The following is a 26,248-nucleotide window of genomic DNA, read 5'->3' as shown; positions in this document are numbered from 1 at the left end:
GACTTGTTTGGGGTGACTGTGCTCGTGGCATTTTAGTTGTCACGTGTGTGTGTGTGTGTGTGTGTGTGTGTGTGTGTGTGTCCTTTTGCTGACGACATTGCTCTGTAAACACCTCGTAACATATCTAGTCATGTGTGTCACTTCGAACATTACTCTATAAACACTTTGTAAATGATCTATGATTACTTTACGATAACCTGTGTGCTGATTTAGTCTGATTTAAGTGGGGTGCGATCATGGGATGACTTTGTCTCAAACAGCTACTCGTTTTGTAGGATGTGGAACTGGGTCTGGTGAGGACAGACTCTTCTTCCTGTAGTCAGGGTGTGGGACTGGGTCTGGTGAGGACAGACCCTTCTTCCTGTAGTCAGGTTGTGGGTCTGGTGAGGACAGACCCTTCTTCCTGTAGTCAGGTTGTGGGTCTGGTGAGGACAGACTCTTCTTCCTGTAGTCAGGTTGTGGGTCTGGTGAGGACAGACTCTTCTTCCTGTAGTCAGGTTGTCAGGTTAACCGCCCAAGTGGGTCTGGTGAGGACAGACTCTTCTTCCTGTAGTCAGGTTGTGGGTCTGGTGAGGACAGACCCTTCTTCCTGTAGTCAGGTTGTGGAACTGGGTCTGGTGAGGACAGACCCTTCTTCCTGTAGGCAGGTTGTGGAACTGGGTCTGGTGAGGACAGACTCTTCTTCCTGTAGTCAGGTTGTGGGTCTGGTGAGGACAGACTCTTCTTCCTGTAGTCAGGTTGTGGGTCTGGTGAGGACAGACTCTTCTTCCTGTAGTCAGGTTGTGGGTCTGGTGAGGACAGACTCTTCTTCCTGTAGGCAGGTTGTGGAACTGGGTCTGGTGAGGACAGACCCTTCTTCCTGTAGTCAGGTTGTGGAACTGGGTCTGGTGAGGACAGACTCTTCTTCCTGTAGTCAGGTTGTGGGACTGGGTCTGGTGAGGACAGACCCTTCTTCCTGTAGTCAGGGTTGTGGGTCTGGTGAGGACAGACCCTTCTTCCTGTAGTCAGGGTGTGGGACTGGGTCTGGTGAGGACAGACCCTTCTTCCTGTAGTCAGGGTGCTGGACTGGGTCTGGTGAGGACAGACTCTTCTTCCTGTAGTCAGGGTGTGGGACTGGGTCTGGTGAGGACAGACCCTTCTTCCTGTAGTCAGGTTGTGGGTCTGGTGAGGACAGACCCTTCTTCCTGTAGTCAGGTGTGGGAACTGGGTCTGGTGAGGACAGACCCTTCTTCCTGTAGTCAGGTTGTGGGTCTGGTGAGGACAGACCCTTCTTCCTGTAGTCAGGTTGTGGGTCTGGTGAGGACAGACCCTTCTTCCTGTAGTCAGGTTGTGGGTCTGGGTCTGGTGAGGACAGACCCTTCTTCCTGTAGTCAGGTTGTGGGTCTGGGTCTGGTGAGGACAGACTCTTCTTCCTGTAGTCAGGTTGTGGGTCTGGTGAGGACAGACCCTTCTTCCTGTAGTCAGGTTGTGGTTGTGGGTCTGGTGAGGACAGACCCTTCTTCCTGTAGTCAGGTTGTGGGTCTGGTGAGGACAGACCCTTCTTCCTGTAGTCAGGTTGTGGGTCTGGTGAGGACAGACTCTTCTTCCTGTAGTCAGGTTGTGGGTCTGGTGAGGACAGACTTCTTCCTGTAGTCAGGTTGTGGGTCTGGTGAGGACAGACTCTTCTTCCTGTAGTCAGGTTGTGGGTCTGGTGAGGACAGACTCTTCTTCCCGTAGTCAGGTTGTGGGACTGGTGAGGACAGACTCTTCTTCCTGTAGTCAGGTTGTGGAACTGGGTCTGGTGAGGACAGACTCTTCTTCCTATAGTCAGGATGTGGGTCTGGTGAGGACAGACTCTTCTTCCTGTAGTCAGGTTGTGGAACTGGGTCTGGTGAGGACAGACTCTTCTTCCTGTAGTCAGAATGTGGGTCTGGTGAGGACAGACCCTTCTTCCTGTAGTCAGAATGTGGGTCTGGTGAGGACAGACCCTTCTTCCTGTAGTCAGAATGTGGGTCTGGTGAGGACAGACTCTTCTTCCTGTAGTCAGAATGTGGGTCTGGTGAGGACAGACTCTTCTTCCTGTAGTCAGGGTGTGGAACTGGGTTTGCTGAGGTCTGTTTAAGAATCAGAAGCTCTGCTGGCCAACTCCCTCCCTGCTCTGGCTCTGGATCCTTATCTCTCTGCTGTGACACGCAACGTGGTAACCGCCAGCCGAGGAGTGTGCATATGTGTGTGTGCGTGTGCGTGCGTGCGTGTGCATGAGGCTCCTTCCAATTCCACTGCATGAAAGTCGGAAATAATTGTTCCAACAATAAAATGTAATAGCTTATCACATAAAAGCTGTGGAAATGAGGTGGACTGTGTATTAATTAACTTCTTGCCTTCTCTACCGAGTCTACTGGAAGTTAAACTGGAGTGTGTGTTTACATGAAGTAGGTGGAGATGAAGAGAAGAAGATGACAGAACCCTCAGAACATCAGAGTGTTCTAATGACGGAACCCAAACGCACGGTGGCCATGGAAACCAGAGGAAATAATAAACAGCGCCTGCTCTTCTCTTTCAGTCCTCAGAGAGAAGGACGACACCGTGTGAGTCATCATTCCATGAGAGAACACACACACACACACAGACACACACACACACACACACACACACACACACACACACTTGCATGCACACACACACACACACATGCACAAACAAACACGCTCCAAGATTTGAGGTAGAATGTTTACGTCTGCCTGTCGATGTGAATGACGTACTGACTAATGGAAACAGCATTTAAAACACAGACCTCTTGAGAGATGAGGAGATGAGGACTTATGGTTAACCTACAAATATTAATCCAATTCAACCATTTAGATTTGCTTGTTTACCTCACTTGAATGTAAAAAAACAAACAAAATAATATGTACACATTAAATGAGATTGAAATGAAGCCATGAAGGCCTATACATGTAATACATTGTGCCATAACCTAGTTAAATACAGGTTCAATTAAACACTAAAAACAACCAAGATGATGGTTGATATAGATCATTTATGACCCATTTAACCTGATGATCAGCCAACCCCCTCAACATAAGTCAATGCAAGTTGTGATCTGAAGACAATAAACCCAGAGGTAGTAGCTAGGCAAGTAACCCCCATACATCCACTAACTATAACATGTAGCCTGTAGACCCTGTTCAGTACCAAGACCTAAGATAACACAACAGGAAATGAGCACAGATCACTGTGGCATATGACTCCAGTGTGTGTGTGTCCTCACCTGTTTCCCATCACCACCCGCTTTATTCTAATATCTACCACATGAGAAGCCTGACTCCCTCTCTCTCCCTCCCTCCGTCTCCCGGTTCGCCACCATCATTTGAAGGCCGAATGGATCAGAGAGAGAAGAGGTGGATTCTTCTGTTACTGTCAGTAGCTCTCCGCTCTCACTCCTTCTCCCTCTTCACCACGCTCTCACTCCTTCTCCCTCTTCACCACGCTCTCACTCCTTCTCCCTCTTCACCACGCTCTCACTCCTTCTCCCTCTTCACCACGCTCTCACTCCTTCTCCCTCTCACCACTCCTTCTCCCTCTTCACCACGCTCTCACTCCTTCTCCCTCTTCACCACGCTCTCACTCCTTACCACGCTCTCACTCCTTCTCCCTCTTCACCACGCTCTCACTCCTTCTCCCTCTTCACCACGCTCCCACTCCTTCTCCCTCTTCACCACGCTCCCACTCCTTCTCCCTCTTCACCACGCTCTCACTCCCCTTTCACTCCTTCCCTCTTCACCACGCTCTCACTCCTTCTCCCTCTTCACCACGCTCCCACTCCCCTTCACCACGCCCTCTTCACCACGCTCCCTCCCACTCCTTCTCCCTCTTCACCACGCTCCCACTCCTTCTCCCTCTTCACTCCTTCTCCCTCTTCACCACGCTCTCACTCCTTCTCACTCCCTCCCTCTTCACCACGCTCTCACTCCTTCTCCCTCTTTCACTCCTTCTCCCTCTTCACCACGCCTCACTCCTTCTCCCTCTTCACCACTCCTTCTTCCCTCTTCACCACGCTCTTCACCACTCCTTCTCTCCCTCTTCACCACGCTCTCACTCCTTCTCCCCTCACCTTCACCACGCTCCCACTCCTTCTCCCTCTTCACCACGCTCCCACTTCTCCCTCTTCACCACGCTCCCACTCCTTCTCCCTCTCACTCCTTCTCCCTCTTCACCACGCTCTTCTCACTCCTTTCTCCCTCTTCACCACGCTCCCACTCCTTCTCCCTCTTCACCACGCTCCTCACTCCTTCTCCCTCTTACCACGCTCCCACTCCTTCTCCCTCTTCACCACGCTCCCACTCCTTCTCCCTCTTCACCACGCTCCCACTCCTTCTCCCCGCCTTACCACGTTCTCACTCCTTCTCCCTCTTCACCACGCTCACTCCTTCTCCCTCTTCACCACTCCTTCTCCCTCTTTCACCACGCCTCACTCCCTTTCTCCCTCTTCACCACGCTTCTCCCTCTTCACTCCTTCTCCCTCTTCACCACGCTCTCACTCCTTCTCCCTCTTCACCACGCTCCCACTCCTTCTCCCTCTTCACCACGCTCTCCCACTCCTTCTCCCTCTTCACCACGCTCCCACTCCTTCTCCCTCTTCACCACGCTCCCACTCCTTCTCCCTCTTCACCACGCTCCCACTCCTTCTCCCTCTTCACCACGCTCTCACTCCTTCTCCCTCTTCACCACGCTCCCACTCCTTCTCCCTCTTCACCACGCTCCCACTCCTTACCACGCTCCCACTCCTTCTCCCTCTTCACCACGCTCCCACTCCTTCTCCCTCTTCACCACGCTCCCACTCCTTCTCCCTCTTCACCACGCTCCCACTCCTTCTCCCTCTTCACCACGCTCCCACTCCTTCTCCCTCTCACTTCACCACGCTCCTTCTCCCTCTTCCCCTCTCACTCTTCTCCCTCTTCACCACGCTCTCTCTCCCACCCTCCTCTCTCACGCTCCCCTCCTTCTCCCTCTTCACCACGCTCTCTCCCACTCTCTCACTCTCCCACTCCCTCCCTGTTCAACACGCTCTCTCCTTACCCTCCCTCTCTCCATCTTCTCTCTTCTCCCCCTCTCTCCCACTCCATCTCTCTCTCCCTCTCTCTCCCTCCCTCTCTCTCCATCCCCATCTCTCTCATTTTTGGAATGAGGATATGTAAATGCATATTCTTTAGTTTATAAAAAATGCAATTTCATTTTTCAAGACATTTAACTGCACCATTCACCCAGCAGTGAAAACAGATATTTCCCATGAATATGACATTTCCCATTCTGTGTGACCCGCTGTGAATGCCATTGAACCTTTTAAAATGCCTAATGCTGTTGTCCTCTTGCGTTAACCAACTACTTAGTAAAGTCAAGCTCCACCCCCCTCGTATCCTCCTTGAGCTAGATAATAAACAAAAGTGAAATAAACAATACAAATGAACCGTAAACATTACACTAACAGAAGTTCCAAAAGAATAAAGACATTTAAAATGTCATATTATTTCAACAGTCTTGTAACGATGTTTAAATAGTTAAAGAACAAAAGGGTAAATAAATAAGCATAAATATGAGTTGTATTTACATTGGTGTTTGTTCTTCACTGGTTGCCCTCTTCTTGTGGCAACAGGTCACAAAAGCTTTCCTTAAGTTTGGGTCAGTCACAGTGGTCAGGTATTCTGCCGCTGTGTACTCTCTGTTTAGGACCAAAGAGCATTATAGTTTGCTCTTTTTCTTTGTAAATTCTTTCCAATGTGTCAAGTAATTATCTTTTAGTTTTCTCATGATCTGGTTGGGTCTAATTGTGCTGTTGTCCTCGGGCTCTGTGGGGCTCTTTTTGTGTTTGTGAACAAAGCCCCAGGACCAGCTTGCTTACAAAGTAATTACAATTTACCAGATTAACACTGGAGTGATATATGAGCAGGTGATGATGTGCAAGTGAAATACTGATGTGCAAAATAGTAGAAAAGTAAATAAAAACAATATGGGGATGAGGTCGGTAGATTGGATGGGCTATTTACAGATGGGCTATGTACAGCTGCAGCGATCGCTTAGCTGCTCAGATATGTTGATGTTGTACACTGAGGATATTTTTGCAGAATTCTGCGTGCAGAGTCTCAATTTGGTGTTTGTCCCATTTTGTGAAGTCTTGGTTGGTGAGTGGAACCCAGACCTCACAACCATAAAGGGCAATGGGTTATATAACTGATTCAATTACTTTTAGCCAGATCTTAATTGGTATATCGAATTTTATGTTCCTTTTAATGACATAGAAGGCCCTTCTTGCCTTGTCTCTCAGATCGTTCACAGCTTTGTGGAAGTTACCTGTGGCGCTGATGTTTAGGTATGTGTAGTTTTTTGTGTGCTCTAGCAATTCAGGAAAGGAGAGGGGGATACCTCGGCACTTGTACAACTGAATGCCTTCAACTGAAATGTGTCTTCTGCATTTAACCCTGAATCAGAGAGGTGCGAGGCTCTGCCATAATCGACATCCTTGTCTTCAGTGCCCAGGGAACAGTGGGTTAACTGCCTTGCTCAAGGACAGATTTTTACCTTGTCAGCTCAGGGATTCAATCCAGCAACCTTTCGGTTACTGGCCCAATGCTCTAACCACTAGGTCCTGGCAGCTGGACCTTTTCTGGAACACCATTATTTTTTATCTTACTGAGATTTACTGTCAGGGCCCAGTTCTGATAGAATCTGTGCAGAATATCTAGGTGCTGCTGTAGGCCCTCCTTGGTTGGGGACAGAAGCACCAGATCATCAGCAAACAGTAGACATATGACTTCAGATTCTAGTAGGGTGAGGCCGGGTGCTGCAGACAGTTCTAGTGCCCTCGCCAGTTCGTTGATATATATGTTGAAGAGGTTGGGGCTTAAGCTGCATTGATGTCTCACCCCACGGTCTTGAGGGAAGAAATGTGTTTTTCGCCAATTTTAACAGCACACTTGTTGTTTGTGTACATGTATTTTATAATGTCGTATTTTTTTCCTCCCAACACCACTTTCCATCTATTTTGTATAGCAGACCCTCATTCCAAATTGAGTGAAAAGCTATTTTGAAATCAACAAAGCATGAGAAGACTTTGCTTTGTTTTGTTTTGTGTGTTTGTCAGTTAAGGTGAGCAGGGTGAATGCTTGGTCTGTCATACGGTACTTTGGTAAAAAGCGAATTTGACATTTGCTCAGTACATTGTTTTTGTTAAGGAAATGCACAAGTCTGCTGTTAATGATAATGCAGAGGATTTCCCCAAGGTTACTGTTGACGAATATCCCATGGCAGTTATTGTGGTCAAATGTGTCTCCACTTTTGTGGATTGGGGTGATCAGTCCCTGGTTCCAAATATTGGGGAAGATACAAGAGCTGAGGATGATGTTAAGGAGTTTAAGTATAGCCAATTGGAATTTGTGGTCTTTATATTTTATCATTTCATTGAGGATACCATCAACACCACAAGCCTTTTTGGGTTGGAGGGTTTGTATTTTGTCCTGTAGTTAATTCAATGTAATTGGAGAATCCAGTGGGTTCTGGTAGTCTTTAATACTTAATTCTAAGATCTGTATTTGATCATGTATATTTTTTTGCTGTTTGTTCTTTGTTATAGTGCCAAAAAGACTGGAGAAGTGGTTTATCTATACATCTCCTTTTTGGATAGATAATTCTTTGTGTTGTTTTTTTTTGTGTTTTCCAATTTTCCCAGAAGTGGTCAGAGTCTATGGATTCTTCATTGATGCATTGCACATTCGCGAAAAAGGACTGTCGTTGCTCCAACGTGTACCTAACCATAAACATCAATGCCTTTCTTAAAATTGATACACAGAAGTAGATATTTTTTAACCTGCATATTTAGCTAAAAGAAATCCAGGTTAGCAGGCAATATTAACTATATCTCTTGCGTTCATTGCATGCTGAGTCAGGGTATTTGCAACAGTTTGGGCCGCCTGGCTCATTGCAAACTAATTTGCCAGAAGTTTACGTAATTATGACATAACGTTGAAGGTTGTAACAGGAATATTTAGACTGACGGATGCCACCCATTAGATAAAATACGTAACGGTTCCGTATTTCACTGAAATAATAAATGTTTTGTTTTCGAGATGATAGTTTCCGGATTCGACCATATTAATGACCTAAGGCTTACATGCACCAGCAGGCTCATAAGCATTAATTCAAACAGCACTTTCATGCGTTTTCCCAGCAACTCTGCTGTTTATGACTTCAAGCCTATCAACTCCCGAGATTAGGCTGATGTAACGATGTGATGTGAAATTGGCTAGCTAGTTAGCGGGGTGCGCGCTAATAGCGTTTCAAACGTCACTCGCTCTGAGACTTGGAGTAGTTGTTCCCCTTGCTCTGCATGGGTAACGCTGCTTCGAGGGTGGCTGTTGTCGTTGTGTTCCTGATTCAAGCCCAGGTAGAAGCGAGGAGAGGTACGGAAGCTATACTGTTACATTGGCAATACTAAAGTGCCTATAAGAACATCCAATAGTCAAAGGTTAATGAAATACAAATGGTATAGAGAGAAATAGTCCTATAATTCCTATAATAACTACAACCTAAAACTTCTTAGTTGGGAATATTTAAGACTCATGTTAAAAGGAACCACCAGCTTTCATATGTTCTCATGTTCTGAGCAAGGAAATGAAACGTTAGCTTTCTTACATGGCACATATTGCACTTTTACTTTCTTCTCCAACACTTTGTTTTTGCATTATTTAAACCAAATTGAACATGTTTAATTATTTATTTGAGGCTAAATTGATTTTATTGATGTATTATATTAAGTTAAAATAAGTGTTCATTCAGTATTGTTGTAATTGTCATTATTACAAAGACATTTTAAAAATCGTACGATTAATCGGTATCGGCTTTTTTTGTCCTCCAATAATCGGTATCGGCGTTGAGCTAACGTAGGCTAATGTGATTAGCATGAGGTTGTAAGTCATTTTTTTTAAATCCCAGGACATAGACATATCCGAAATTATTGTTAATCTTGCTGCATTGTCCAATTTACAGTGGCTACTACAGTGAAATAATACCATGCTATTGTTTGAGGAGATTATTTATCAATTATGAACTTGAACATGTAGTAATACACCAATTAGGCACATTTGGGCAGTCTTAATACAAGATTTTGAACAGATATGCAATGGTTCATTAGGTATCACCCTCAGGGAGCCTGTTTCTGGTCTCAGGTTTAGGAATGGCTGAAAAAGCATAACATTGATCTAAAATTGACCCTAGAAATAGTACTGTTAGGAGATCTGGAGAGACCGGGTCAGTCAATTACTAATATACTAACACTCTTAGTAAAAGTATTTTATCTTCAACTCGCAATCTGTGGATTCTATTCCATTATATAGATTGAAATTGTACGTTTAACATCACAGCATAGTTGAAAGATATGTGTTGCGTAGAAACCCGAAGTGGGTGGCCAGCAGAGATAGATGGGATGGGCTGAGGGTGGCCAGCAGAGATAGATGGAATGGGCTGAGGGTGGCCAGCAGAGATAGATGGGATGGGCTGAGGGTGACCAGCAGAGATAGATGGGATGGGCTGAGGGTGACCAGCAGAGATAGATGGGATGGGCTGAGGGTGACCAGCAGAGATAGATGGGATGGGCTGAGGGTGACCAGCAGAGATAGATGGGATGGGCTGAGGGTGACCAGTAGAGATAGATGGGATGGGCTGAGGGTGGCCAGCAGAGATAGATGGGATGGGCTGAGGGTGACCAGCAGAGATAGATGGGATGGGCTGAGGGTGACCAGCAGAGATAGATGGGATGGGCTGAGGGTGGCCAGCAGAGATAGATGGGATGGGCTGAGGGTGACCAGCAGAGATAGATGGGATGGGCTGAGGGTGGCCAGCAGAGATAGATGGAATGGGCTGAGGGTGGCCAGCAGAGATAGATGGGATGGGCTGAGGGTGACCAGCAGAGATAGATGGGATGGGCTGAGGGTGGCCAGCAGAGATAGATGGGATGGGCTGAGGGTGACCAGCAGAGATAGATGGAATGGGCTGAGGGAAGCTGAGGGTTGGGATGTGGAATTGGAGACAAGTGGGAGTGGAGAGATAGAATGATGGCCAAAGATAAAAGTACATTTTTTTAAATGTAGTTAAGTCAAAATAAAACTTCATTTAATAAACTACATTTGAATGACACTAAGGGGCAGTGTTTTTAACTAATGCCAGTTTGCCTGAGGCAAACACTCTCATCTCACACTCTCATTCAAATAAACACATACAAGAACACACACATACATAGTGCCAGACATGCACACAAACATATACAGTTGGCTGTTATGATTTTAGTTGTCCTTGATGTCCTTTGTTTTATTATTTTTTTTGCATTTCTTACCTTTATTTAACTAGGCAAGTCAGTTAAGAACAAATTCTTATTTTCAATGACGGCCTAGAAACAGTGGGTTAACTGCCTGTTCAGGGGCAGAACGACCTTGTCAGCTCGGGGGTTTGAACTTGCAACCTTTCCAGTTACTAGTCCAACGCTCTAAACACTAGGCTACCCTGCCGCCCCGGCATTGTTGTTTACTGTTTTCTTCTGTCTTGTCCTTTTCTCTCTTTAGTTCATTCTCTTGGTTTTTGGCCTGGTGGGAGAAAGATGAGCAGGACATTAACCCTGGATTTTTTTAAGGGAGTCTGGTGGATAGTTATGGGAGTCAAGTTGTTGAATGGGAGTCTGGTGGATGACTGGTACGATGTAGTTATTGAATGGGATGGTGGATGAATATGATGTAGTTATTTGAATGACACTATGGGACAGTGTTTTGTCTGGTGGATGACTGGTATGCCAGTTGAATGCCTGTTGGATGACTGGTGTGATGTAGTTATTGAATGGGAGTCTGTTGGATGACTGGTATGATTGAAAAGTCTTAAACTGGTATGATGAGTTATTGGATGACTGGTATGATGTAGTTGTTGGATGACCAGTTATTGGATGACTGTTGGATGACTGGCATGATGTAGTTGTTGAATGGGAATCTGTTGGATGACTGGTATGATCATTGTTGGATGACTGGTATGATGTAGTTATTGGATGACTGGTATGATGTAATGACTGGAACACAGTTGTTGGATGACTGGTATGATGTAGAATTCTGTTGGATGACTTATGATTTCTTACAAACTGGTATGGTAGTTGTTGAATGGGAGTCTGTGGATGACTGGTGTGACAGTTGGATGACTGGTGATATGAATTGTTGGATGACTGGTTGTCCTGTTGGATGACTGGTATGATGTAGTTATTGAATGGGAGTCTTTGGATGACTGGTATGATGTAGTTGTTTGGGATGACCTTTGAATTGGATGACTGGTATGATGTAGTTGTTGAATGGGAGTCTGTTGGATGACTGGTATGATGTAGTTGTTGAATGGGAATCTGTTGGATTTGAAGGGGAGTCAATGACTGGTATGATGTAGTTATTGAATGGGAGTCTGTTGGATGACTGGTATGATGTAGTTGTTGAATGGGAGTCTGTTGGATGACTGGTATGATGTAGTTGTTGAATGGGAGTCTGTTGGATGACTGGTATGATGTAAAACTAGGAATGGGACCCTGCCGCCTGGTGGATGATGATGTAGTTGTTGAATGGGAGTCTGTTGGATGACTGGTATGATGTAGTTGTTGTGGGAGTCTGTTGGATGACTGGTATGATTTAGTTCATTCTGTTGATGACTGGTTTTGGATGACTGGTATGATGTAGATTGAATGGGAGTCTGTTGGATGACTGGTATGATGCAGTTGTTGAACCCTGTTGGATGACTGGTCTGATGTAGTTGTTGAATGGGAACCTGTTGGATGACTGGATATGATGTAGTTATTGGATGGGAGTCTGTTGGATGACTGGTATGATGTAGTTGTTGAATGGGAGTCTGTTGGATGACTGGTATGATGTGAGTTGTTGATGGGAGTTGTTGATGACTGGTATGATCTGTTGGATGACTGGTATGATGTAGTTGTTGAATGGGAATCTGTTGGATGACTGGTATGATAGTTGTTATGGGTTGGATGACTGGTATGATGTAGTTGTTGAATGGGAGTCTGTTGGATGACTGGTGGATGACTGGTATGATGTAGTTGTTGAATGGGAGTCTATATTGGATGACTGGTATGATAGTTGTTGAATGGGAGTCTGTTGGATGACTGGTATGATGTAGTTATTGAATGGGAATCTGTTGGATGACTGGTATGATGTAGTTATTGAAATCTGTTGGATGAGTCTTGGATGACTGGTATGATGTAGTTGTTGAATGGGAGTCTGTTGGATGACTGGTATGATGTAGTTGTTGAATGGGAGTCTGTTGGATGACTGGATGTGATTGAATGGGAGTTATTGGATGACTGGTATGATGTGGATGAGTTGTTGAATGGGAATCTGTTGGATGACTGTATGATATAGTTGGATGACTGGTGTGATGTAGTTATTGAATGGGAGTCTGTTGGATGACTGGTATGATGTAGTTATTGAATGGGAGTCTGTTGGATGACTGGTAGGATGTAGTTGTTGAATGGGAGTCTGTTGGATGACTGGTAGGATGTAGTTGTTGAATGGGAGTCTGTTGGATGACTGGTAGGATGTAGTTGTTGAATGGGAGTCTGTTGGATGACTGGTATGATGTAGTTATTGAATGGGAATCTGTTGGATGACAGGTATGATGTAGTTGTTGAATGGGAATCTGTTGGATGACTGGTATGATGTAGTTGTTGAATGGGAGTCTGTTGGATGACTGGTGTGATGTAGTTATTGAATGGGAGTCTGTTGGATGACTGGTATGATGTAGTTATTGAATGGGAATCTGTTGGATGACTGGTATGATGTAGTTATTGAATGGGAGTCTGTTGGATGACTGGTATGATGTAGTTGTTGAATGGGAGTCTGTTGGATGACTGGTATGATGTAGTTGTTGAGAGGCTTCACTGCAAGTATATTGTATGTTTCGAATAATCAATAAAAAAATATTTTTAATTTATTTTAAGAATATGCATATCCTAGCTTCAGGTCCTGAGCTACAAGAAGTTAAATTTGTGTAATATAATTTTAGGCGAAAATTGAAAAGTCTGATCCTTAGTAAGGGGAATCTAGTGGGGGGGGGGATATAGGTAGCACACAGGAGGACATTGTTTTCAGTTGAGATCATTTTCATTTTGAATTTCTAGAAAAAAAGAAAAAAAAATGTTTCCCTGTTTTGATTAATTTAATAGAGTGAGTTAGGTCTGCTCTATACGAAAGTAGCATACCCCCTGAGTCCCTTCAACTGTTTCACATCTGGTAATTTGGTGGAATGGAAAAGCAGCTCTCTGTAACCGAGAGGGCAACCAGTGGGTCCATCTCCTCTATACCAGGTTTCTTGTAGAAAAGACACTTGTCTGTTTTTCCGATTTCTTTGATGAAGTCCAAGTTCCTGCTCTTTAGGCTAAAGGCAGATGTCCTCAGGCCTTTGGATATTGTATTCTATTCTATTCCTTCCCTCCCCCTCCCCCACTCCTTCCCTCCCTCCTCCACCTGAGGCAGACTAACGACACAAGCCTCTGTCATCAAGGTTTTACGGTGAAGAGGTTAATATGATGAGTTATTATGCAGATGATCTTTGCACATGAAGTTGAGTAGGTATTCAAGGAATGTGATCAATGACTTGGTCATTATATCAGAGCAAGCAAAACAAACTGGAACAACAGCTATCCATTGGTTGACAGGAGCCATTCAATGAGGTAGAGAACGAGACAGAGAACAAGACAGAGAGAGGAACAGACTGACTGAACAACAGTGAAAAGATGTATGAACAGCAACACCACAGTGCAAAACGTCTGTCAGTCCCAGTCCCTCTCTGCACCACACATCACTGCCTGTAGCTGCCCAGTACTACAGACAGTCCCAGTCCCTCTCTGCACCACACATCACTGCCTGTAGCTGCCCAGTACTACAGACAGTCCCAGTCCCTCTCTGCACCACACACTGCTCCCTGTAGCTGCCCAGTACTACAGACAGTCCCAGTCCCTCTCTGCACCACACACCACTGCCTGAAGCTGCCCAGTACTACAGACAGTCCCAGTCCCTCTCTGCACCACACACTGCTCCCTGTAGCTGCCCAGTACTACAGACAGTCCCAGTCCCAGTCCCTCTCTGCACCACACACCACTGCCTGTAGCTGCCCAGTACTACAGACAGTCCCAGTCCCAGTCCCTCTCTGCACCACACACTGCTCCCTGTAGCTGCCCAGTACTACAGACAGTCCCAGTCCCAGTCCCTCTCTGCACCACACACCACTGCCTGTAGCTGCCCAGTACTACAGACAGTCCCAGTCCCTCTCTGCACCACACACCACTGCCTGTAGCTGCCCAGTACTACAGACAGTCCCAGTCCCAGTCCCTCTCTGCACCACACACCACTGCCTGTAGCTGCCCAGTACTACAGACAGTCCCAGTCCCTCTCTGCACCACACACTGCTCCCTGTAGCTGCCCAGTACTACAGACAGTTCCAGTCCCAGTCCCTCTCTGCACCACACACCACTGCCTGTAGCTGCCCAGTACTACAGACAGTCCCAGTCCCTCTCTGCACCACACACCACTGCCTGTAGCTGCCCAGTACTACAGACAGTTCCAGTCCCAGTCCCTCTCTGCACCACACACCACTGCCTGTAGCTGCCCAGTACTACAGACAGTCCCAGTCCCTCTCTGCACCACACACCACTGCCTGTAGCTGCCCAGTACTACAGACAGTCCCAGTCCCTCTCTGCACCACACACTGCTCCCTGTAGCTGCCCAGTACTACAGACAGTCCCAGTCCCTCTCTGCACCACACACTGCTCCCTGTAGCTGCCCAGTACTACAGACAGTCCCAGTCCCTCTCTGCACCACACACTGCTCCCTGTAGCTGCCCAGTACTACAGACAGTCCCAGTCCCTCTCTGCACCACACATCACTGCCTGTAGCTGCCCAGTACTACAGACAGTCCCAGTCCCAGTCCCTCTCTGCACCACACACCACTGCCTGTAGCTGCCCAGTACTACAGACAGTCCCAGTCCCAGTCCCTCTCTGCACCACACACCACTGCCTGAAGCTGCCCAGTACTACAGACAGTCCCAGTCCCTCTCTGCACCACACACTGCTCCCTGTAGCTGCCCAGTACTACAGACAGTCCCAGTCCCAGTCCCTCTCTGCACCACACACTGCTCCCTGTAGCTGCCCAGTACTACAGACAGTTCCAGTCCCTCTCTGCACCACACACCACTGCCTGTAGCTGCCCAGTACTACAGACAGTCCCAGTCCCAGTCCCTCTCTGCACCACACACCACTGCCTGAAGCTGCCCAGTACTACAGACAGTCCCAGTCCCTCTCTGCACCACACACTGCTCCCTGTAGCTGCCCAGTACTACAGACAGTCCCAGTCCCAGTCCCTCTCTGCACCACACACTGCTCCCTGTAGCTGCCCAGTGCTACAGACAGTCCCAGTCCCTCTCTGCACCACACACTGCTCCCTGTAGCTGCCCAGTACTACAGACAGTCCCAGTCCCAGTCCCTCTCTGCACCACACACCACTGCCTGTAGCTGCCCAGTACTACAGACAGTCCCAGTCCCTCTCTGCACCACACACTGCTCCCTGTAGCTGCCCAGTGCTACAGACAGTCCCAGTCCCTCTCTGCACCACACACTGCTCCCTGTAGCTGCCCAGTGCTACAGACAGTCCCAGTCCCTCTCTGCACCACACACCACTGCCTGTAGCTGCCCAGTACTACAGACAGTCCCAGTCCCTCTCTGCACCACACACCACTCCCTGTAGCTGCCCAGTGCTACAGGCAGTCCCAGTCCCTCTCTGCACCACACATCACTGCCTGTAGCTGCCCAGTACTACAGACAGTCCCAGTCCCAGTCCCTCTCTGCACCACACACTGCTCCCTGTAGCTGCCCAGTGCTACAGACAGTCCCAGTCCCTCTCTGCACCACACACCACTGCCTGTAGCTGCCCAGTGCTACAGACAGTCCCAGTCCCTCTCTGCACCACACACTGCTCCCTGTAGCTGCCCAGTACTACAGACAGTCCCAGTCCCAGTCCCTCTCTGCACCACACTGCTCCCTGTAGCTGCCCAGTACTACAGACAGTCCCAGTCCCTCTCTGCACCACACACTGCTCCCTGTAGCTGCCCAGTACTACAGACAGTCCCAGTCCTCTCTGCACCACACACCACTGCCTGTAGCTGCCCAGTACTGGTACAGACAGTCCCAGTCCCAGTCCCCTCTCTGCACCCACACTGCTCCCTGTGCTGCCCAGCTACAGACAGTCCCAGTCCCTCTCTACTGTAGCTGCCCAGTACTACAGACAGTCCCAGTCCCTCTCTGCACCACACTGCTCCCTGTAGCTGCCCAGTACTACAGGCACGCTGAAGGCCCATGAGCCGGAGACAGACAGCTGATTGTTTCAGGTTCACAGGGTGTGAAAGGGCCTCTGATCCCAGTGAGGGTGGTCCCTCTCTCTCTCCGTCTCTCTCAGAGGTGGGAGGAGAGACGAGACCAATGCCGTGAGTCACGTGACGTCTTCCACGCTAAGCAGACAGACCAAAATGGAATCTGCTGTACAAAAACACACCACTTGTTGCAGTCGGCCTGTTCTGCCTGGAAGTGGTCTGCTCTGGTCAGGTCTAGTCTAGTCCGGTCTGGTGTAGTCTGGTCTGGTGTGGTCTGGTCTGGTCTGGTCTGGTTTGGTTTGGTCTGGTCTGGTCTGGTCTGGTTTGGTCTGGTCTGGTCTGGTGTAGTCTGGTCTGGTGTAGTCTGGTCTGGTGTGGTCTGGTCTGGTGTGGTCTGGTCTGGTCTGGTCTGGTATGGTCTGGTTTGGTCTGGTCTGGTGTAGTCTGGTCTGGTGTAGTCTGGTCTGGTGTAGTCTGGTCTAGTGTAGTCTGGTCTAGTGTAATCTGGTCTAGTGTAATCTGGTCTAGTGTAATCTGGTCTGGTGTAATCTGGTCTGGTGTAATCTGGTCTGGTGTAATCTGGTCTGGTGTAGTCTGGTCTGGTCTGGTCTAGTATGGTCTGGTGTAGTCTGGTCTGGTCTGGTGTAGTCTGGTCTGGTCTGGTGTAGTCTGGTCTGGTCTGGTGTAGTCTGGTCTGGTCTGGTGTAGTCTGGTCTGGTCTGGTGTAGTCTGGTCTGGTCTGGTGTAGTCTGGTCTGGTCTGGTGTAGTCTGGTCTGGTCTGGTGTAGTCCGGTCTGGTGTAGTCCGGTCTGGTGTAGTCCGGTCTGGTGTAGTCTGGACTCCTGTGTGTTCTCTGCAATGCTAACTGTCCGCATCCAAAAGCGTGTTTCTTTTACGTCTTTGCTCTCGCCTTGAGTACCGCTATTCGCTTTGATTAAATATTCTTTGGTTTCTTTTTAGGAAGACCTATGGTGACTTCCAGAATAACACAATCCCCAGAGTATGTCTAACGCTCCCTGGTTGAAAACTGCAATCATAATTCAAGACCAGTTCCCTACATTTACATAAACATTGAACCATTTACATAAACATTGAATAATAATAAATCTATATTGATGATCAAACCATTTATCAATGATAATGTAGTTAAAAATAACATTGATCATTTTTTTTTATTTAACCTTTATTTAATGTGTTCTTCACTTAGCCATCTGGTTAAATCAATAGGTTAAATATCAATATAAATAGATAGATAAACTGAGGTAAATGAAGAAACAAACGTCATCTTGATTGTGATAAAACGTTCTGGTCTGAGAGGCAGCTAGCAGCATAAAGAGGAAAATAGTTCCTTCCTGTATGCTTTATCTGTTTAGGCCCAGTCCTAACGGGGACCCTTTTGGCCGTAACACAGGGCTATTAGACTGATAAATACCAGGGGGGAGGAGGAAGATCCCCTGCAGAGGTTTTCACACCAACCAGACCACAGTTATGGGACACGTGCAAATATCTCCTGTCCTCTTTTCTTCTCTTCTGTCTTCTCATCTTGCCTTTTCTCTCCATCTATCCCCTCTGTCCTCTCTTCTTGGCTTTTCTCTCCATCTATCCCCTCTGTCCTCTCATCTTGGCCTTTCTCTCCATCTATCCCCTCTGTCCTCTCTTCTTGGCCTTTCTCTCCATCTATCCCCTCTGTCCTCTCTTCTTGCCTTCTCTCCATCTATCCCCTCTGTCCTCTCTTCTTGCCTTTTCTCTCCATCTATCCCCTCTGTCCTCTCATCTTGCCTTCTCTCCATCTATCCTCTCATCTTGGCTTTTCTGTCCATATATCCTCTCCTCTCTTTTCTTCTGTCAATCTCAATCCCTTTCCATTTCTCTTATAGTAATAATGTCCCATCTTGTCCCATAAAGTCAGGAGATCGTTCTTGTTAAGTTGCAGGGTCAGTAAATCCTGCACGCTCCACATGCAAGTACACATATTTTTGTCCTGACTGTGTGACCAGAACAGGAAAACATATATGTCCTTAAGCGTAGATGTTGAATTATATTGTGACAGTGGTGTGGAGTGTGTTGATTGACATTTATTTTGGCTCTCCTCCTTGTTAATAAAGGATAAAAAGGTGATTGATTGGCTGTTGAGCTCAATCTGGATTTGACAAACCCTCAACACTAGTCTAATGTTGTGTAATGGTCTTAATCTGATCACATTAGCAGATTAATTTTTATAACCTATTTAAGAGTAATTACTGAGATTAACAAGTGTTACGCGTTATTTCATATTAGCGGTTTGCGCCCATTTACTCAAAAGACACACAGAATAAAAGAAATAAAAAACTCATTTCAAAAACAAGACCACTCTAAAGGACTTGGCGTTTATGAAATAAGCCTGCAAATCTCATCACCTTCGACAATGAATGCATTATTTTTCAAGTAACTTCCTTCAACTCTGTAGGCTATTTTTCGTATGAAAATAAAACATTTACTGGGTAATCTTTCACTTTTCAAAGACTCACCTTAGAATCCTGTGGTAGGCTACTATAATGATTTCGTTTTGCTGTGGGTGTCCTGACATAAGCACATTTGGAAACGATATTGGCACCTGAAGTATTTCAGGTTACAAGAAACAGCTGTTCTCAAGCGCCACCACGACCCTCCATGGAATTCTGTAACGCCGACATAGAGACACACACAGCGAGGCGAGGAGCTGCAGGCCAGGCCGATGTCTTTTGAGTGTGTGTGGCTGTGGCACAGGCCGAATATAGAGGATGGAAACCTCAACTACCACATATTATGTTTGGGTGGTGGTGGGAGACGTGCAATTCCAAAATTCTCGACAGTGATTTCTTTTTGTTGTTATTTTACGCTCGTGCCAATGCGTCATCAGCACGAGAAGCAACATCTCCCTAATGTATAGACCAACTCCAAGACATGCATTGATTCTTAAAAGCCTATTTTCAACAATCAAAAGTTTAAGATAGAATTTACAAGTTCAGAAAAGAAGAGAAGGCACGTTGGGAATGTCCAAAGTTTTTTTTTAAACGAGAGGCATTCTTCAATAGTCTAAATAAGGTATTGAAATGCACAGTGCACTGAAGATATTTCAGATGTTCTCCACTGAAAGCAATAGCCTATTATCAATCAATTTAAATAACGAAAGCCACTGAATATGGCTAACATTTATCATTTTGTTTATTCAATGTAAACACTGCACGCACCGCCATCGCCTATTAGATTGAACATCCCATTTCGACCATCATCCCCCGAAGTGACACCAATCTGACAATACCTTTAATATACTCAACATAACATATTACATGACTGCTAAATCCAAATTGAACTTGCATATAAACAAACACACTTTTACCACCACTATTAGGCCTAAATGTAAAAATCTCTTCTATCAACGACTTTAGCTTACTTGGAATTAGAAACAGAAACTGAATAGGATAAAGCAAAGCAATTGTACCTTTTATGAAAAGTTGAAGAAGTCTGCATCAGTTTGTTGACTTGATCCTCAGGGCTTTGGGACTTTTGGAAGCTCGGTGGCTGAAAACGAGACAGTCCCGCTGGGGGTTCCAGAATGTCCAATCTCTCTCTCCGCGTTCTTCTGGCACACAGATGGGACAGCCGGAATTAACCTGTATCTTCTCTCTTCTATTCCACCTCCCGTGTTCAAACCACGTCTTTATCCACTTTTTTTAGGAGCTTCTTTCCATAGTCTTTCCATAGTTACTTTATTCACAAATTTCACGAAATCGGTGTGCAGGACAACATTGAACGAAACCCATTTTAGGTAACCGTAAACCCGAAGTTGGTTGCTCAGTCAATGGGGGAACGCTCGACCTCTCTTCTCCTCCCCCCTCCCCACCCTCCCTCACTTTTTTTCAAAGTCTGTGGACCACCCCGAAACAGGAAGTTCACTTCTTGTTTTTCTTGAGAGAAAAAAAGACCATGCTGTCTGGTTGGTGGAGTTTTCTTAGTGGCGTAGTTAACAGTTTCTTCCACTGGCTGAAGACCTTGAAATGCACTCGAACAGAATAAATAATCGGTTAAACCAGATAATAACAGAACAATAATCATTACATAACAAAACATGTTACTGTAAATGTCAATCATAATTCACTATCATTTGCATCATAAGAAAATTATCTGTCATAGGGTGGTTTGTAAATTATACGGGGTCTCATTTGACTTTTATTTATAAAACTTGTAGAAATGTTTGAACTTTTTTCTTTCTTGGGCAGCAGCATATGTGGCACTAGGGATGTTGATTGTTTGAATGTTATACGCCTTAGTGGAATTCAAGGTAGGCTACAACGCAAAACCTGGCCTGGAGTCAGGCCCCCACGTCCTAGAACAGGATGCATGCAGTAGGTTAGGAACGCTGTTTGAAAATAAATTGAAGGCGCATTGCATAAGATGTATTGTCATACGCTAGGTTTCCATCCCATTTGCGACAAATTTTCATGCGAATATTCAAAAATCTGTACAAAACAATAGGACCATTTTCCCACCAGAGATGCGTTTCCATCAAGTTGACTTTGTGCTGATAAAAGGCTGTGCGTGATGACGAATGCACATACAAATAACTTGTGCCATTAGATTCCCATGTACATAATTAAAAATACAAGTCAGTGTGTTAATGTTGCATAGGCTTACATTTTAAGTCATGATTTTTTTTACAAATCTGAGCAGTAGATATTTGCTTGTATTTTGACTCAGAATGTGCTCTTCACTCAGAAAAGTTTGGTGACCACTATTTTGATCATTTCTGTGGATTTTGACATTAAAAGACACTTAGGTCTGAAGAAAAATCTAAATTCGTCACAAACCTTCAAATAGGTATGTAATGACACATTTAAACTTTTTATAGTGTTTTCTTTACATTTTAGAGGCGATACGGTGATAAGTTGGACAGATCGTGTGAAAAAAAAGGGTGTTTTCACACACATCTCCTCTCCTTCTCACTATCACGCATTAGTTTTGCTTCCCCGCCCGCCATTTTTAAAAAGACCCGAAGGAGCTCATTGCCTGCTTCAATCATGCAGAAACGGGCAGCGTGGAGGTCTCGGCATGAATTCGGTTTGGAAAGGGGAGAAATTGTGCTTTACAATGGTATTGACATTACAACTTGATCTGGAAGTATTACGCTTTTGGGCTCTAAAATAAGGTCAATTGTATGGACCAAGGCTATGTACAAAAGTGAGTGAGTTTATGTTAAGTGTTCAGCGAAATAACACCACCATTTTAAATACAGGTAGCCAAGTCATATAATTAACATCCAATCACATTAACCGTTACTCTCTCGCAGGAATTACATGAACAGTCCGTATGTAGCCAAACGTTTCTCAACTAGCCTACCTGGTTAAATAAAGGTGAAATAAAAAATAAAAATAAAAATGTAGCTGCTGCTCATTCCGTTTGCTCGAAAATCCATAAGTGGTTAAAAAAGGTTAGGCCTGCATCAATGGAGACACACACCAGCTCTACTGGTGGTACTGCTACTACCAGCAGTACTGCACCTGCCGACGACTGGTTCTCCTGCTTCCACGAACACATCCAATGCTAGCATCAGTAATTCTACATTTGTTGTTAGCCCAGCTAGCATGGACACTGACCGTTCTGAATCTGATGCGGCCGAAGATCTACTGCCGCCTTACTCGGGAAAGCACCTAACAACAGACAGGGACGTTGGACCATCGAAACCTTCACTCTTGCTCAGACATTTAGAAACAATTTGAAAAATAAGCCACAGGAGTTTTTGAGCGAGGATTAAGACGACTTTCGAGTAGTAAGACATGTATAAAAGCAACAGACACCATTAATAAGAAGGGGTGAGTTACCGAGTGGCTGGGACAGGAAAGCCCCATACTATTGTGGAGGACTTAATTCTTCCTGCTGCCACAAATATGGCTGGGACAATGCTGGGAGAAAATGCCCCAAAAACTATACAGACAATTCCTTCATCAAACAACACTGTTTCACGATGCATCAGTGACATGGCAGTAGATGTTTTGAAACAATTACTGCTTCTCGTACAAGCCAATGAATTCTATGCGTTACAGCTGGATGAGTCAACAGACGTAGCGGGCCTGGCACAGCTCTGGAGTATGTCCGTTAAGTTTATGGGGGATCAATTAAGGAAGACATCCTCTTCTGCAAACCACTGGAAACCAGGACAACAGGAGAGGATATTTTTAAAGTACTGGACAGCTTTGTGACATCAAATGGACTTCGGTGGTCAAGATGTGTTGGTATCTGTACTGATGGAGCAAAAGCCACGACAGGGAGACATAGTGGAGTGACATAGTGCAAGTGAACTCAAGCTTACGGACAATTTTAAATGTGATATAGCGAAGCACCTGAGTGAGTTGGGTGCACAATTACGCAGGTAATTTCCCGAAACAGATGACACAAACAACTGGAGTCGTTATCCCTTTCATGCCCTGCATTCAGTCCATTCAGGGGAATGAAAATATTCTGGGTAGCCATTTGATTAGCTGTTCAGATTCTGAGGGCTTTGTAGTAGAAGCTGTTAATAATTATTTTGGACCGAGACTTGGCACTCTGGTACCGCTTGCCGTGCGTAGCAAGGAGAACAGTCTATGACTGGGGTGGCTGGAGTCTTTGACAATTTTAGGGCCTTCCCCTGACACTGCCTGGTGTAGAGGTCCTGGATGGCAGGAAGCTTGGCCCCAGTGATGGACTGGGCCATACGCACTACCCTCTGTAGTGCCTTGCGGTCGGAGACCAAGAAGTTGCCATACCAGGCAGTGATGCAACCAGTCAGGATGCTCTCGATGGTGCAGCTGCAGTGGTGGGCCATCAGGGCCAGCAAGGCCTTCTCTGCTGGCCTAAACATCATCAGAATATATATATTTTTTTTAAATATATTTTCCCACAAATATGTATTACATTATTCCCAGAGTAAGAGTTACACTCTTCATTTCATAGCATTCCTCTTGGTATCACTGCTTCCAGCCCCAGGTTGAGATTTGGAGGGCTGGTCTTTATGTTAGATCTTTTATCCAATCATATTCAGCCATCATGTGTTGCTAGGGTCTAAAAATCTGCCCTCAGGCCTTCAGAATCAACAGTGCGGGCGCGTGTAGCTTAAAGTGAATGGAAATTAAAATTTAGTGTCAACCAATCAGCTTTAGAGTTGGCTATTGCACGCCTGCTGGCTGGCTCCAGTGTTACACAGGAGCCAGCTAGCAGGCGTAGTGCGTGCACGTCTTTTGATTGGATTACCAATATTGAGAGGCAGGTCCTATATGGGCAGGTCTCAGAACTAGGAAACTGAAATTGATCAACGAATTAATTTGCGTACTACTAAGCTGTTTTTTCAACCCACAATGGTGGAAGGAGAAGATATCGATTTGGTCGAGGATATAATTATAACACCATTCTCAAGACAATCTTTTCTTTTCAAGAAAAGTTAGACATTGTCAGGAGACGTAGACGCCGATGCTACAAAGCCTGTCACAGGCGGGAAAGGGGTTTGTTCGCCACTTTCAACTATGGGCGCTATCAATGACTCACAGGCTCCGAGAAGCACTGCAAACTGTACTGCTGGGAATGCCTATTATTTGCAAGTGATCAATTTGGTGTTTGGAGCCACACTGGCTTTGCAAACCTGAGTTGTCTAACCAAGGCAGCAACGAGACACCAAAGTACGGCTGGGCACTTACAAGCAATGGTGCTTTTGAAAACTTTTGGGGACACCCGAGTGGATCTACAGCTCAACGAACAAGCGCGCAGGGCAACGAAGCTGCACAATGAAAAGGTATTGTACTCTTCCCCTGCAATTCTCTGAATAAAAATGTCAATTTCAAGGTGACGCAACGCCGGGTTATACTGTGTTTCTGTCTAAATGTATAGTGTCTAGAGCCATGGCATCATAATGATGGTAATAAGAGGTGGATTAATTCGGGTGGGACTGTGTAGGACTTCACTGAAGGCCCAGGCCCCAGAACCACGGCACGCTACTGTGCAGCTGTATAACCTTTTGAGGATCTGGGGACCCATGCCAAAATGTTTTAGTCTCCTGAGGGGGAACAGGCTTTGTGCCCTGTTCACGACTGTCTTTGTGCCCTCTTCACGACTGCTTTGTGTGTTAGGACCATGTTAGCTTGTTGTTGGATGAAGACACCGAGGAACTTGAAGCTCTCAACCTGCTTCACGACAGCCCCGTCGATGAGAATGGGGGCATCCTCGGTCTTCCTTTTCCTGTAGTCCACAATCATCTCCTTTGTCTTGATGAGGGAGAAGATATGAGGTCTATGATGAGGGAGGGAGAAGATATGAGGGCGATGATGAGGGAGGGAGAAGATATGAGGGCGATGATGAGGGAGGGAGAAGATATGAGGGCGATGATGAGGGAGGGAGAAGATATGAAGGCGATGATGAGGGAGGGAGAAGATATGAGGGCGATGATGAGGGAGGGAGAAGATATGAAGGCGATGATGAGGGAGGGAGAAGATATGAAGGCGATGATGAGGGAGGGAGAAGATATGAGGGCGATGATGAGGGAGGGAGAAGATATGAGGGCTATGATGAGGGAGAAGATATGAGGGCTCGGTGAGTTAGTGAGAGGAAAGGGCTGCAGTTAGTTTAAAACAGGTTTTATTAGCTTAACACTGCCATTGGGTGTTCAGGCACCGTCTGACCATGCTGACCATAGCACAGCCTAGTGGTTGCTAACTGCCATTGGCACTTGGATTGGGACCGGTGCGATGGTCATTATGACGCGAAAATAGAGGTCTTGAAGAGAACAGTCCATATGTGGAGTCAAAGGATATCAAGGATCTGGAAATATTCTGTATGGAGGAGTTGTCTAAGATCCCTTCCGATGTGTTCTCCAATCTCATAAAACCTTTCAGAAAAAAAGGCTCAGTGGTATTATCCTTGCAAGGACAAGGTGCTGGAGAATTGAAAACAGGGGATCCAATCATTTTGACCCTTATCTTCTTTAGATGTGTTGTGTTGTTAAACAACATTTCTTTCTCTGATCAATTGTATTAGTATATATATATTTTTATTTTTATTTATTTTTTATTCTGAGAATACAATATATCTCAGTATTTGTATTATTTATTTATTTTACACTGTCTTGTTTGCTCCTCTTTATCAGCGGTGGCGATAATGTTGTACATGACTGTATGTACAGTAATTTTGCGCTCCAGCAAATAACGCTACAACAATTTGCGATAGTGACAGATGTGTCACGTGTCACAGACAGTTGGAAATTTAACAGCGTTAATTAACTAATCCATTTATTATTCCTATTGCCTGAATTTAAAATGTTCAGCCTAATATATCCACTCAGCAATATTATTGTTTTATCAACCACAACCATTCAACTACATCGATAAAACCAGACACTGGGCCGAATTTACATCGAAGGTGTGTGGCACCACTATGACGCGGCGTCAATTCGCACTTCATAGGACTGGGACAATATGACGTTTCTGAACAGACCTTAAAATGTTGCAAATCCGAGAAACTTTTAGTTGCCACTAAACAACTGAGCTGCATAGGTGGTCAACAACGGCAAAAAAAAAACGGGACTCGAAACGATGACGTCCCGTTAACTTGTATTAGTTTTTTAGACTACCGGAGATGAGGCTTCAGCCAGAGGAAACAGCACCACCTGAAGTTGCTCTCATGATTTCCCGGGCTGGCGATCAAGGTAAATATGATCAGTGATTTCGGAATGTCCAATTTTGACCCGGTCATAGCCTATACATATTTACCTGGAAGACGATTTATTTTTATTTTTAATTATAACTTTTCTATTCTCTTCTACATAGTGTAAGAAAGAAAACAAAGTAG

General features: G+C 45.6%; 2 protein-coding genes across 2 annotated transcripts in view; both read right to left on the bottom strand.

Annotated features, from left to right (window-relative positions):
• Positions 1 to 20,208, bottom strand: part of LOC135540387 (zinc finger protein GLI1-like) — a 154,948-nt gene extending 134,740 nt beyond the window's left edge. Inside the window, exon 1 of the mRNA XM_064967004.1 lies at positions 19,881 to 20,208. The gene's annotated coding sequence lies outside the window, so the exon portion shown is untranslated. The remainder of the gene's footprint in view (positions 1 to 19,880) is intronic.
• On the bottom strand, positions 962 to 24,660 carry LOC135530078 (protein TsetseEP-like). Its single transcript, XM_064958468.1, has 2 exons — positions 24,567 to 24,660; positions 962 to 1,605 (listed from the first exon to the last, which is right to left on the bottom strand). The coding sequence occupies exons 1-2, from the start codon at positions 24,658 to 24,660 to the stop codon at positions 962 to 964; spliced, it is 738 nt and encodes a 245-aa protein (XP_064814540.1).
• Positions 24,661 to 26,248: the final 1,588 nt, after the last annotated feature.

The sequence above is a fragment of the Oncorhynchus masou genome, chromosome 5 (genome assembly GCF_036934945.1).
Source record: "Oncorhynchus masou masou isolate Uvic2021 chromosome 5, UVic_Omas_1.1, whole genome shotgun sequence".
In the NCBI taxonomy this organism is placed as follows: Eukaryota; Metazoa; Chordata; class Actinopteri; order Salmoniformes; family Salmonidae; genus Oncorhynchus; species Oncorhynchus masou.
The sequence above is the reverse complement of the archived record's forward strand: the minus strand, read 5'-3'. Positions and strand labels throughout refer to the sequence as shown.

Coding starts and splice junctions, on each gene's coding strand:
- LOC135530078 (XM_064958468.1), bottom strand. CDS start 24,660: ATGATTGTGGACTACAGGAAAAGGAAGACCGAGGATGCCCCCATTCTC. Junction 1,606..24,566: donor TGAGAGCTTCAAGTTCCTCG/GTGTCTTCATCC, acceptor TGTCCTCACCAG/ACCCACAACCTGACTACAGG.